Source organism: Hirsutella rhossiliensis (assembly GCF_020360975.1).
Source record: "Hirsutella rhossiliensis strain HR02 chromosome Unknown scaffold00009, whole genome shotgun sequence".
Taxonomy (NCBI): domain Eukaryota; kingdom Fungi; phylum Ascomycota; class Sordariomycetes; order Hypocreales; family Ophiocordycipitaceae; genus Hirsutella; species Hirsutella rhossiliensis.
This window is the reverse complement of record NW_025408675.1, coordinates 1614494-1629474: the sequence shown is the minus strand read 5'-3', so window position 1 is coordinate 1629474 and position 14981 is coordinate 1614494. Positions and strand designations below refer to the sequence as shown.

General features: G+C 41.4%; 1 protein-coding gene across 1 annotated transcript; it reads left to right on the top strand.

The window, feature by feature from the left end:
* Window positions 1-3849: 3849 nt before the first annotated feature.
* HRG_08115 (uncharacterized protein) lies at window positions 3850-5899 on the top strand (the record flags this gene model as incomplete). The annotated part of the gene is made up of 4 exons (XM_044866586.1): window positions 3850-4147; window positions 4347-4844; window positions 4976-5622; window positions 5738-5899. 4 exons carry the CDS (start codon window positions 3850-3852, stop codon window positions 5897-5899), a joined length of 1605 nt encoding a protein of 534 aa, XP_044718475.1.
* Between the last annotated feature and the right edge of the window lie 9082 nt (window positions 5900-14981).

Below are 14981 nucleotides of genomic sequence, written 5' to 3'. Positions count from 1 at the left end.
TACCTCATGGCTGTCTCTTGAAGTCACTTGCTCTCTCATACACATCGTCGACTTCTGGCAGCCGTCCCGCTGAAAATGAGGAGTCTCGCTTTGAGGGAGACATGTCGATGCCCGGGCCCCCCACCCCAGTGATTCCAGTCAAGCGTCTTGCCACAACGCCAAGACCGCAACGCTAAGGTCAGTGTCATAGGGAGCAAGCATATCGGCCGCAAGTTGGCCCGAGAAGGGAAGGGGGACGCTTTCGATACCTGACCTTGCGAGTCTCAATGCGTGTGCGAGAACACCAGGCCTTGATAACATGAAGTCAAAGTACTTACTCGACCATGCAGAGATGATGAGCTCTACACTAAAGAGAATGATGCTGAGCATGACTTCCGGCAGAGACCCCGGCCGCCCTCTTCGATGAGCCTGCACTGCTATTAATCACGTACATTCCATATCCCTGACAGAACAAGGGATTTGGAACCGTGGGGGAGGGTAAGCCGAGATTTCATGAGATGATACGACCGATCGAAGATGAATGATACGGCGGGGAAGACAAGATCTCATCACTCCATGCTCGGAGCAACAGACACCTACCAAACAAAAGCTCTCCCGACAAGCTCTTCATTCCCCCGCCCGTGAAGCCTCTAGATTTCACGCACCGGGGAAACAGCCGGGACTGCTTTTGTAGGACGTGGCGCAGCATAGACATGGCGGCTCATGCACATGTCGTCCGGCCAGCTGTTCGAGCGTCATGCTCTCAGCCGGCAGCCTTGGCGACAAGTACAGTGTGATGATGCCCCAAACGTAAGGCGGTCCCATTGCATGAGACGCAGTCGTCCCCCTCGCTTGTGTGTCAACGTGGGCAATCGCAGGCTAAAAGCGCATCTAGGAAAGGGGATCCGGAAGATCGATCGGCTCGCCTTGCCTGCCAACCAGGATGGAACTTCTGCATAGCGTTGGGGAAGTGGGGATAGTAAAAAGAGCAGCGGGAGGAGAAGCGTCTGAGCAGGGCAACGTAGTGCAAAGACCGGAATGTCATATGCCGGCCGGCGCTCTGCTGTGCTCCGTACCGGGGATATGCCAGGGTGACGGCCGGCCGCCACCCACGGCGGAGCAGTAAAGGTAGTCGCTCCAAGGGGCTGTTTTAGCCTCGATTGTTTCAGTCTTTGCATATCTGTACCGGGCCAGTTATTGACATGAAGCTCGATATCCAACATGGGGTGCTTCAATGCTTGCATGTATGCTTTGAGGCATGCCTCAGGTGCCGGGCTTTCCTCTTCGTTTCTTTCCCTTTTAAAATCGGCTCTTCGGTCCGTCATCCTCAGTTGCGCCGGATGCTCGGATATAGAAAAAGACACGCAGACAGGGGTCGTCTGCAGCAAGGTCGTGGCCCGGTGGTGCCACTCCACAAGCCGTACTACACACAGTTGTCAAGTACGAAGTGCGTGATGCGATTTATTAGGCGCTTTGGCCTGCCCCCCTCCCCGGCAACGGGCGTAACTGGATACGTGCTGCACGTATGCAGATGCAGACAAGCCTTTTGGGCCGATGCGCAAGTTCATGGAAACGATGGACAAGGACTGGCTGAGTGCACGAGCGCCCGCTTCCAGCTACAGCATGTGCCCGAAGACAAACACTGCCACTGACGGCCGACGGGCAGCGCCTCGAGGGCCACGGGCCAATGGCCGAGAGGCGAGCGCCGGGCTGCAACGGCAGCGCATCTTGGGGCGTGGCCCGTGACGACAGCGGCGAGGAATATGAATGTGGGGAGACAGGATACGCAAAAGCAGGGAGAGCAGGCAGCTTCTCTAGGAGGCGGCGGCTGGAAGCAAAGCAGAGTCCGCTGGCGCCGGTTCAAGTCACGCGTTCTGCATCTCCATAGCTTCAATAGTAATTAGGGGGCCCAGAAAAGGGGCAAAGAGGAAGGTTGTTCATTGTCCACTGCAGCCACGGAGGAGCCGACCTTTTGTTGACTCTCCTCGCCAGTCTCCACCTTTCCGATGGAGAAAAATGCTAGTTAGTCGATGGCTAGCAAAAAGACCTTGGCTTCTCGCCCGTCTATATGCGCGCGATAGCATGGAACCTGTGTGCATACTGTACATGGGCTCAACTCACACGTCATGTGTGTACATACGCGCCGCACGTCACGCTGCTACAGTACACATCTTCGTTACCTACATGAAGTAGTCTGCAGCATCCAATCCCCATGGCACTTGATTGGCCCTGGGCGGGGGTTTGGGGATTGCCCCATCTGCTCCGACGCCGGCGCCGGGCTTCCGTCCGCCGTTCCCGGGGTCTTGGTTCTGAGTGCGAACAAGGACGAACGAGACGTTGGCCCACTTGGGGGCATTGGCGGGCTCTCGCCAGCCATGGTGAGTGAGACCGAGACGGGGCTGTTCTCATGTTGCCATGGTGTCTTGAGTGATGTGCCCTCGACTTCTCCAGCCCCTAGTGCAAGTCGTTCCTTGCCCGTAAGGACGGAGCAAGCATCTTTTCGATCCCAGGCTACATGCGAGGCCGCAATAAGGCCCCGGTGGGCCGCGAGCTGGTCATGCTGTGCTTCACTGGCCGGTCTCCACACTCTGCTACTCTCGACTGTCCCTCCCTCCTCCATCCAGCGCCTCTCCGGTCCTCACTGCTGCTCTCACGCTCCATCCGGGGGACTTTTCTTGCCCCCCTCTCTCTTCCAGGTCTGCCTCTACGAAGGTACATAGACCTTTCGGGTGCCGCAGCCGACCATGTCTCTCGGGCACAGGCTACTCGAGTCCCAGTCCTGCCCCGACAAGACTCGTCTACGGCTATACGAGGGCTAGATTGCTGGAGTAGTTCTGGTACTGTACCACATCTCATCTACAACGCCTGGTGCCCCGAGTCCCAGTCTTCTTCCGGCTCTCTCTTGGCTTTTTTTGTTTTATCTAATTTCATTTACCGATTTTCTTTCTCTCGGCAGTGGCCCCCCTCTCTGTTTGTCTGCACCTCTCTCCATCCCCACAGTGGCTGCGGGGCCCGTGGTTCGGCGCTCTCGCCCCCAACTTGTTACCAGGGCCCGGTCACGCTGCCGCCGCACATGTGAAGACAACCAAAATAGGCGCCGAGGCGGGGAGAGAAAAGGCGAGAGTGAGAGTGGAAGAGACGACTGTTGCTCTCCGTGCTGCTCCTCCGTCCAGTTTCTCCACGATTTCGCTTTTGCCTCCGAGGAGCTCAGCCGACGTCCTCATCAAGGATACACGAGTCACCTCTACTGACTGATCCGCTCACTTCACTACACACATATATATGTATTTCGAGCTGCAACACGTATCACATACCCACATACCATGGCTTCACTTACGGGGTAGTTACTCACATAGGGCGAGACAAGACCGGGGGGGGATGGCGCGGAGGAGCCTGGACGGGGGCCACAGGGCACATAAATGGGGCAGGAGACTGGGGGGCGCAAGACCAGCAGCTCGGGGAGCCGGCGGGGGTGGTTCGAGCAGCTCGCCACCATGCAGAAGTTGCCGATGGCCGATATATCTCATAGAACGTGCGTGCTGCAACGTGGGCTTGCTCCACGGCCCTCGCTACCCGCCCTGTCTGGCACTGGCCACTGATGCTGTATTTCATCATCACAATCATCTATTCCGCCTCCCGTCTTCTTGTTCTTCTGTTCTCTTAATCTTCCATGCCTTACCACTCGCTCTGGATCCCTTTTCATGGTTACTGCTCCCTTCATCCTTCTCAGCTCGACTTTGCTTTGAATGTAGTCGATCAGAGCCCGCGCCTTCCATCCCGGCTTTCCCTTGCTCTTCTTACATTATGAGCATGGCCGAGGCCTGGTTCTTTTCGGGCCCAGCCGCCTTCGCAGACCATTCCGCCATATCAATGCAAGTTCTTGCTACTCAAGACCTCCTCCCCTCCTCCCAGGGACCCTCGTCGACCTCTCCGACCCCTTCAAGCGCCTCGGGCGCCTCCTCTCCTCACAGCCCTCCGGGCGTCGGCGACTGCATTACCGCCAGCAGCGGCAACACCAGAGGCAAGGTCCGCAAGGGTCGCAAGATGCCTGGGTCTGACTTGTCCCTGCCGAGTCCGAAGGAGCTGAGTAAGGAAGATGACTGGACGCGAGTCAAGGACCCTAAGGAGAAGAAGAGAATACAGAACCGCGTTGCCCAAAGAACCTATCGTGAGTTATATTTTGCACGAGCTTAGTCCACCCGTGCTTCTTGGAACTCTCCCGTCGTCTTCTCTCAAATCACACTGCTCTTCCATTCCCTTTGGGCTTCTCTCTTGTCCCTCTAGGCGGATTCGTCTGGCCAGCACACCCACCCTCTGCCATCAGGTTACCTGTCAATACTAACGAGCGCTCTTCTCCCACGGAACAGGCAATCGGATGAAGGCAAAGCTCGGTGAACTACAGGCAAAGCTTGACAGTCACGAGCGACGGAGATTCCAGCACAATTCCCATGAAAGCAATGAGCCATGTGGGGGCGTCAAATACATGACCCATGCCGGCCCTTGCGCCGTGGCAGAATCATTGCCGTCGTCTATGGCCGGTAAGAAGCCGCTTACGCAGACACCTGTGCTTCAGCAGAGCATTTATGAGCCGCCCCCCGACGAATCGGGTTCCTCCCTCTATGGCCAGGACTTCCGCTATCTCAACAGCCCGCCCAACTCTCACACCTCTCCCCAGCCTCCCAACGGAATCCTCTCCTCGCCGCCGCGGCCCGGCGCCGACGGCTCCATTACCGTGTCTCAGGACTTCGTTCTCGACTGCCTTCGCTTCCAAACGCAGCTCCTCAACCGGCTCAACAGCATCCAGAACCCCGAGACCAAATCGGTCGCCCCCCCGCCGTACGGAGCAGATGACGGCTTGGCCCCGAGTAGGTGCCCTCTCCTTCTCCTGTGCTCACCGTCATCCCCCTCACTTACCTACTCTGCTTGCCGTGGGCCGTTCCTTGTGGCAAATAGTGAATCGCGATGACTGACAAAGGAGACTCAGCCATCGCCTCAGGCGGCCTGGGCCGCTCGCAGAATGTCGACTGCACCAGTGCCTACACACCCAGTCACACGGCTGGCCTGGACTTTGCCTTTGAGGAGCCTGTCGAGGATTGGAAAGGCGACTTGCTGGACCCCAAGATGCGAGACCACTCGCCGCCTGCCGACGGCCTCCATTACCATTCTCTGCCAGCAATGCCTCCATTCTTGGGGTCAACCGTGGACGCCCATACCAACGTGCCACACGTGGCCCGCCCCACCTTGTCCGGCAACTCTTCGCTGGACGAGCGTGTGGGGGGCTTCATGCAGCACGTCGAGGCGGCGGGCTTCAACTGCTTCGAAGACCTAGTGACGGCCTATTACAGCGACGCCTTTGTCGAGACGTCGCCCCTGGCCCATGAGCAGTACCTGAGCCGCAACCGGCGCCTACCCAAGGTCATCTCTGATCTTTTCAGGGCCACCAACGACTGGTCCACGTGGGAACGTCGCGGCTTCCACGACGAGATTCTCAAGACGGCTGAGTCCTTGCTCATCTCCGAGACCTCGAGTGCTCATGAAATCATCATGTCGCGTCTCAAGCCTTTGATAGAAGTCCAGGACGGCATTGTCTCGCCCCACGCGGCCGAGGCCCTACTCGACGTGAGGAAGTCGATCCAACAGGATGTGAGTTGCCTTCAATCCCGACCAACATTGTCTCATGAGAAGGCGAGGGGTCTCGGTGCTACGTTACGCTTAGAGAAGTTAAAAATGACTCAAAGGCTAACTTGAACCCATTCAGCTGCCAAACTCCTGGTCGTTCGCCATGGCCCTGGCTGCGGAAAACAGATCTCCGTGGCAGCAGGACCGCTCAAACACGGCCCTTGCAACCATTCTTTTATTGCAGTTTGCCGGTCGCATACCACATAGTCAGCTCCTTCAACTAATCGGCATTTGCCTGTGACTGACAAGGGCCTTCCCGGTCACGTCGGTTGTCGTCTGAGAACGAGCAGACTTACACCAGAGATAAGCCGCGGTAGCAAATACGGCGAACACGCGCTTCGGGGGTGGTGCTGAAGAGTGAGCCATTCCTATCCTGTCTACATGCAATGGAGGTCCGTCAAGGATGATTCCAACGGTGGCCCCTTCGTGAGATAACATCGATGGCTGAAACGCATCGTTTCCCCCTTCGTTGCAGGCACGATCACTCCACCGTCCACTCGACCTCCATTGGAGAAGTCATTTAGCTCAATGCAGACCCGAGTCTCGTCTATCAACTCGCCATTCTTCAGAGCTTTATTAGGCCCAGGTGTAGTCTGATGGCACGTACTGTTGGAATCGACGCTGAGTGAGGAGAAAAGAGTGTCTCATGCTTTGGAAACGGGTCGTTGCCCGCGCAATTACAGAACCCTCCGGCACGTCGGTAGGGAATTTAAGAAGATCAAGGACAGTCTAGAGAGGGGGAAGATTCGTTTGCTACTGACTGTATGTGCGGGTCACTAATAGTGGTCGGCGATCGGAGTGAAAGCATGACGGCCACGAGATATAATTAGGATGGTTTAGCGTTGTCCTTTTCTTTCTCTAGAGCTATAGTTATAGCTCTCTACCTCTTTGCTAGCCTTCTAGCTAGTATAGCCTCTACCCTCTTCCCGACCTAGGACCTAGCCTTTAAGCGCTCTTAGAACCTCTTAGGCCTTACTAAGTAAGCTCCTTAAGTACTATCTTAAGCCTTCTATAGTTTTAGGTAAGTATAGCTTTACGCTAGGTATATATTATAGTAGAGCGTATATTAAATAGGCATCTTTTTAGTCTTTAAAACTAATATATATTTTTACTACCTTTATATACTAATACCTTATATTACTTATAGAGCGCCTTTATATTATAGTACTTAATAATATATTTACTTTAATAGTACTTAAAGTATTAATATAGCTATATTATATTATTATATAATTTAGCGTTAAAGATCTTTAACTAAATTACTAAGCTTTTATTATAAAGTTAGTTTACTTTCTTTATACTTTTTATAGTTAAGATAAAAGCTATCTAAAGTATATATTTAATATAAGGTTTCTTTATATATAGCTAGATAATCAAGATATTATTAGCCCTTACTATCCTTTTTAAATTCTTTTTTTTTAGTATCTTAACTTAGACCTCTTTATTAATAATTATAAGGCTATTACTTATAAAAGCTACTTTTACTTTAAATATAGCTTAAAACTAAGCTTAGTTATATCTTTAAAGTATAGTATTCTCCTTAAATATAATAGTTATATTATTACTTAAAAGCCTTTATACTATTATTAATTTTCTTTTACTTTAAAAGTTTTATCGTATTATATATACTATTTCTTTTAATCTATATAAGAGTCTTTAACTATTATAAGTTATAAGCTTAGGCTTTAGCTTAAGCTATATAGTTATATATAAAGGGCCGGATCTTATATATATATATATATATAAGCTAGCTATATATAAAAGAGCTTTATATAGCTTATTAATATTATCCTATAAATAGTACCTATATATACGCCTCTACTTACTTTATAATAGTATAAGCTATTTATTAATTAAGATTATACTAGTAACCTATCTAGAGGTATCTAGAACTTCGGCGTTAAATAAGAGGGAAAAACTAGAGTACTTAAAAGAAAACCCTCCCCTCTTTTATAGCTAGTCAGCCCTTATACCGGGTTACGGTTATAATATATAGGAATCTTATACTAACTATCGTAGGTATCGTTTTAGTTAGTCGGAATCGCGTTAGCCTTACTATAAAGTAACCTTAGAAAGTAACTCCTTTATATATATAAGGTATATAGTATTAATCGGTAGTACGAGCGTTTTTAGTTAATAGTTAATTATATAATTATCCTTAACCTTATCTTATAATAATATCTTCTTAGGCTCTACTTTATTTTTCCGCTATAAGGCTTAGCGGGCTATTTTTATTAATACCGGCCTTTAGCCGGGCTAGTAGTTAGGTTATTATACCGGCTTTACGTTATACTTATTAAGTTACTAGTATCGGCCCTAGGTTTTTATTTTCCTAGTTAGGGGGCCTAGACTAAGGTTAAGGGGAGGTCCTAATAAATTTATTACTAGGTTTAGGTAAGCGAGGTCTAGGCCGGCCTACTTATAGTAGGGCTAGACTACTAGTATATTTATAAGCGCTTTTAAAAGCGCTAATTAGCTAATTAATAAGTAGGTTAGCGTAGTCTATTAGTTTACCTAAAAATTAATCGTGCCCTTAGCTATATTTAAATCGACTCTAGCGTTATAGCTAGTAGTCCTCCTAGGTATATAACTACTATACTACGAGGGTAGGTATAAGCTATTAACTAATAGATCTAATAGATATCTCCCTAAAAAAGGTACTGCTTTTTTAAGGGAGCACCCTACTACCTCTTAAGTAGATAGAAAGTATTATAGCTATCCTAGAAGCGATTAAAAGTATAATAGCTAGCGAGAAGAATAAGGTTCTTACTATATTAAGGGAGCTATCTATAAGACTAGTATTAACCCTTATAACCTTTATAACGCTAGTTATAGCGGCGGTACTACTAATATAAAAGCCGCTTCCTTAGCTAACTTAAGATAGTAAGCTTAAGTCCTTTTACTTCTTCCTTAGCTAGCTATAAATAAAGTTTATAATAAATAAGAAATAGGGCCTAAATAGCTATTATAATATAGTATAGTATTTACTTCTTTATATACTACTTATAAGGGCTTTTACTTTATATAGGCTTAGACTAAGGTCTAGGCTAGGTCTATATATAAACGGCCTCCGTGCTTATATAAGCTATGCCTATACTTCTCTTTCTTTTCCCTTTTATAGATTATTAACCTTCTTTTAATAGACCGTACCTAAGCCTATACCTTTACCTACTTTATAATAGTATAATCTACTCTTTATTTTACCCTCTCTATATCCCTATATATAAAACAGCTACTTTTAGCGACCTTTAAAACTAACGTTTAATTACTTAGTTTAGTTAAACTACCTACGCTGGTATATATATATATATAAATATCTCTGCTCTATAGTTATAAAATTAAAGCGAACGTAATACTTAGTTTACTTAGGTAATTAAGAGTATAAGAGCGCTACTAAGAGGTATAGGCTAATAAAGCGCTTAGGTATATAGTACTAATATATTAGTAGGGTATTAGTAGGGAATCGTGCCTACCCCGCTCGCGAGTTATAGACTACTCGCTACTCTAACTAAAGAAGAGAACTTCCTCTTCTTATAAGCTTTAGTCTTATAATAAGGAGAATATAATATATATAGCGTAGTACTTCTAGCTATCTTTACTTCCTAACTAATCGTACTATAATATATATTCCCTTATAATTTCTAAAGCTTCCTTTTTTAGTTACTTAATAGAGATAGCTACTTAAAGAAGACTATATAATACTCCTATAAGGCGATATAGTAGTTAACTAGTTAAGGCCTCTTTATTATATATATTAAGTATTTACTTAAGAGATAAAGAATAAGAAGATATATCTTTAAAATAAACCCTTACTATAGATAGTATTATAACTATATCGAAGATATTACTACTTATAAGTATAAGATAACTATCTTTTAAGGAAAAGCTTATAGCTCTATAAGCGCGTATTAAGGAGCTAAAGGAGATAAAATACCTATAAGACTATATTATATAATTAAAAGAGGAAATTACTAAACGCGCTAATACTATCGCTATCTATTTAAGAAAGCATCGATAGTCTTACTCCCTTAAATTAAATAGTAGTCGCGGTAGTAAGGTTAAAATTAAAAATTTCGCTTAATTATCTTAACCTATTAATATATAGAAATATCTAAACTAAACTTATAATCTAAAAGACGATTTTAGGATAGCGCTTAGATATTTTCGTCGCGATAAAATAAAGATCCTTTATATACTAGATTATATATATAGCAACTATAAAGCGAGATAGCGCTAATACTTTAAAAAATAAACGATAATTAACTAGACTAATTATAATATAGATTAAGTATACTTTAAAGAATAAATACTTATCTTAATTAAGGATACTATAAGTAAGGAGATACTATTAGCGATATAATTAAAGGAGGCTTACTAATAAGAAAGCTAGTCCCCCTTAGAGTTTAGCTTATACCTTAACTTCTTAAAGAGGTATTTTAAACGCCTATTAAAAAAGGCGCGTACTCTTATATTTTTCGCTAAGCTAGAGCTATAACTTTAAGACTAAATTAACCTTTATTTAATACCTATTTATACTTATTAATAGGAAGAGCTTATATAAGTCGCTTAATAATATTAAGATATTATTATTAATAAGAGGTAATATACTAATATTACTTTTACCTTTAAAGGAGCTAAGAATAAAAATAGTATTATACCTTAAGGTAGTATATATAAAGGGAGGAATTAAAGAAGCTAATAAGCTAAGCTAAATCGTTAAGGAAATACTACTAATTCGACTAATAACTAGTAAGCTAGTAATATACTTACTAAGGGCTAAACTAAGGGACGTTATTAAAGAAAAGGATCTTTTACTTAATTAGGAATTATATATTTTTAATATAATAAGCTAGGATACTTATCTATAAAGTATACTAATATTTTAAAGGTAAATACCTTAGTAAAGACTCTTAGATTTAATACTAGAAACTAAGGAAAAGGTAAGATATTAAGGTAAACGCCTCTCTTTTAGTAAACTTAATTATTATAAAGAGAGATATAAGAAGTATTTATAAAATATATAAAGGTAAAATTAAAGGTAAAGGGTTAAATAGTTTAACGGGGACGAGGGTATATACCTAAAGTACGCGTAGTATATAGCTAAGGATTAGTAGAGTAATTAACTACGTAATTATCTAATTATCGGTCCTATATATAGCTCTAAGGGCCTTAGGTTATAAATATAAGTCTTAGAGATTTCTTTACTTTATGCTTCTTTATCTCTACTAAAGTCGCGTAACTAGCGGCCTTTACTTTAAAAGGGAAAAATAAAAATTTAAATTAACTATAATTAAAGAAGATACCTAATTAGATAATTAAGGTTATTATAAAGCCTTTAAGTATACTTAGAAGTAAAATAAAAGGGGAGTACTAAGGGTCTTATCTCTTTAACGGGCTAATATCTATAGGGGTGCGATCTTACTTATTAAACTCCTCCCTAGTAACTTTCCGACCTAAGATACTAACGGAAAGGGCGCGATAATAACGGGTAAGGCTCTCTTCCTAAGCACGTAAGTAAGTAAATAAACCGTTAATAGAACTTTTCTCCTTTACTATAATCCCTTCCCTTTACGTTATTTATTCCTCCCTTTACCTATAAGCTACTTATTTAGCTCTTTCTTATCTTTACTCGCGTACTTCCCTTTTTAGATAATTATCTACTACCCCTTATATATACTCCTAAGTATTCGCGCTTATTATTCCTAAGGGCGTTAGGGAAATAAAGTAGTTAATATCTTTACTAGTTTATAGCTTTAGGTATAGCTAGATTAAATAAGCTATAGAGTCTTATAGACTAGTCGTTATTATATCGCTAGTAGTCCTATATAAATATATAGAATTATAGTCGTTAATATCCTAGCGGTAGTTTTAATATATTCCTAGGTTTTTAACTCCTTTAACTTAGGAGGGTTTAAAGCCTAGTATAAACCTTATAGGGACTATAGCTAGAGAGGCTATTACTATACTTTATTTCTAGGGAGTAATAGGGCGCGCCGTAGGCGTTACTAGAGTCTTCGGCCTTAGGGTAATTAACCGAGCGCCTAGTAATTTCGGAGTCCTAGGGCGAGTTAGCAGCCGCGCTATCTACCTTTCTTCCCTACTAGCTTCTTATCGGGCTATTAGCGGGGGTATAGTTATAAGTCTTTCGCTCCTTTATATATTTAAAGGGGTCGTTAGTAGCGGGCGAGGAGTAGGCTTAATTAGCTATATATTTAAGGGGGAAAATAAAGGCGTTGTTTCTATATAGATAAAGGGACTAGTAGGGGCGCTTAGCTCTCTCCTTTATAGATTCTAGGGTAGGGATCCTATCTTAAGGTTACTTAGGGAAAGGCTACTTAGTTTAGATAAGGAGCTTAATTTAGTTAACGCTTAAGGTAATAAAGGTCTAGGCCTATTCTCGATTCCCGTTAGCGCGATTAAATAGTTAGGGGTCTTTTTAGGGAGGAGTCTTTTAAAGAAACCGCGTATAGCTTAAGCGATTAGGTTAGGTTGCTCTATAAGGGTAGCTAGCGTAGTTAGCTCTTTTCTCGCTCTCCTTACTATATAAGCTAGTTCTATATCTTTTTAGAGCGGTAGTTTCTATCTACTAGGCCTATCTTAGAGGTTAACTACCTCTAAGACTTCCTAGAGGTCTTATTCTTCTTAATCTCCTAAAATAATACGGTTATATTAGTAAATCCGTTTATACCTAGGAATCCTTATAAGAAAGACTCCGCCGAAAGTCGTTAAACCCTAATTAAATAGTATCCTTTATAGTTATCTAACCCCGCTATTAAACTACTAGGAAACTCCGCTAACCTATAATATCGCTTATATATAATTAAGTTCGTTCGCCGCGATAGCTTAGATTTTATATATTAGCCTATCGATATAGCCTTTTATACTTATCCTTTTATTTAGCTTAAAGAAATACTAGTCTTAGTATAAGATTTTATCTATTTATAGGGCTTCTTATATTACCTTATACCTTTACTTTAGAATTACTTTAACCTTTAAGCATCGCTACTTAATTATCTTAAGGTATAGCCTAACTATTCCTTTAACCTAGTATTAGATTATTATTAAGGCTAAGTAGCTATATTCCTACCCTTCCTACTAAGCGGTATAAGGGACTAGCGTATAAGTAAAGTTATAAGGAACTTAGAAGATATAAAGAAACTATATAACGACTAATATTATTCTTAAGGGATAAACCTATTAAGGGGTTTATATTAGTAAATATAATAGGGCGTAGTCTAAGTAATAATAAGTATATTATATTAGTAATAAGTTAGAGGTTATAGACTATAGACTATAACTAAGTAATTAAGTAATTAGAATTAGAGATAAGATCGTAATAGAGATCGTAATAATTATAATATTAAAAGCTATCGAGCTATCTATTTAAAGGAGTATTCTATTCCTTCCTTATATATCTTAAGAGCTTCCTTAGATCGCCGAGAGTACTAGGTAATCCTATAGCCTAGGAGCGCTAGAGCGCTAGAGCGATCCTACGATCCTAGCCATAGAGCGTTAAAGCGCTAAAGTAACCTATCGCTCTAAACCTAATTAGCCCGTCGGTCCGTTTAATATTCCTTATTCCCTACGTTACGTGCCCTCGTAATATATACTAGTTCCCGCGGTTTACTAGACCGTAGTCGTAATAAGATGCCTCCCCTCCTTTTAGTCTTACCTTTAAGACCTACTATCTTAGCCGCCGTATATAAATATACCCTTATCGCGTTATATATAAGTATATCGTTCCTTATTCCTTTATCCTTTTAGGATATACTACTAATAGTATATTTAGTTATATTTTAAAAAAATCCTATTCTTATAATTCTAATAAATCGCGTTAACGATCGGAGCTAGTATCCTAGACTAAGATCTATAGTATTAAAATTATACCTTACTTTTATTATTTTTAGTTAGGCCTAACGTATAAGGTCGGCGAGCGTTCTAATCGGTGTTTTAAATATACCTCTATAGGCCGTTCTTATAATAGTTATAATATAGCGTCCGCCCGTTTATTTTATCCCTTTCCTTCCTTATTATTCTTTTTGCTAATATTCCTTCTTTTTTAGTTCGTTATATTATAAATTAATAGTAAAAGATTAATTTAAACGAACGGAAAGTAAAAGAAGCGTTAAAGGAAGCAATAGCTCGCTTAGCTTAGATTAGGAAATAAAAGCGTTTCCTAAAGGACTAAGGTAATAAGTTATTTTAGCGGGGTATATAAGTTATTAATAAAGAAGATAGTATAACGCGTTCTTTTTAAGATAAATCGGTTTATTTATTAAATAAGGAAACTATTACTATTAGCGAGGTTTAATCGTTTAGTGCCTTAGATATATTAAACTAAGATACTATTCTTAGTAACCTTATATTTCTAAGTAAGGGTTCGCTTAGTAGAACTATTAAAGTAGAGAACTATAGTAGGTTAAATACTTAAGTAGCTCCTAGGTATTTTCCTTTAGTCTATATCCTTTTTATTTAATAAGGTATTCTTATTACTAACCTTATTTTCTTATATTTAGTATTTATTCTATTTTATATTCTTAATTATTATCGACTTTAATTTTTTCTTATAGTTTAGCGTTTTATAGCGCTAGTTTTAATAATAAGATATAAAATATTAAGTATATCTATATTATTATTAGTAGCGTAAGTTTATAGTTAACTTTTAAAATAGTTTTCTTAACTTTAAACGGTTTAAGTTTTTTAAAGTTTAATTTATTACTTAGTCGTTTTATTTTAATATTTCGTTATATAAGGTAGACTATATCTCCTTCTTAAAAGATTAGTCCCTATAATCTTTTCCGATTATAGTAAGTAGATATTTATTCTCTAATAAATTAAAGTTCTTATTATATTTCTTTATATAATTTTTATAGCTAATCTACTTATAGTATCGCTTATTCCGCTTATAGTCCTTATCGAGTAACCTTAAATACTTCTAGGTTATATCTATAATTAGCGTATATTAGTAAGAGCTTAATTATTTCTATAACTAAGCTATTATAAGCTAGTTATACTATTAATAGCTATTTAACTTAATCGTTTTATTCGTAGCTAATATAGTATCGTAAATATTATTTAAGCTTTTAATTAAGTCGTTCTATTTATCTATCTATTTATAGGTAATAAGCTATACTAAGCTTATATTTCGTCCCTAATTATACTATAAGAGCTTACTAGAACTTAGCTATAAATATACTTCCTCTATTAAAGATAATCTTATTTAGTAGTCTATAATTACTAATAATTATTTATAGGAATATATATACTAGCTCTTTTATATTACTTACTTCTTTATATAGTAAGAAGTATCTATACTTCGTTAG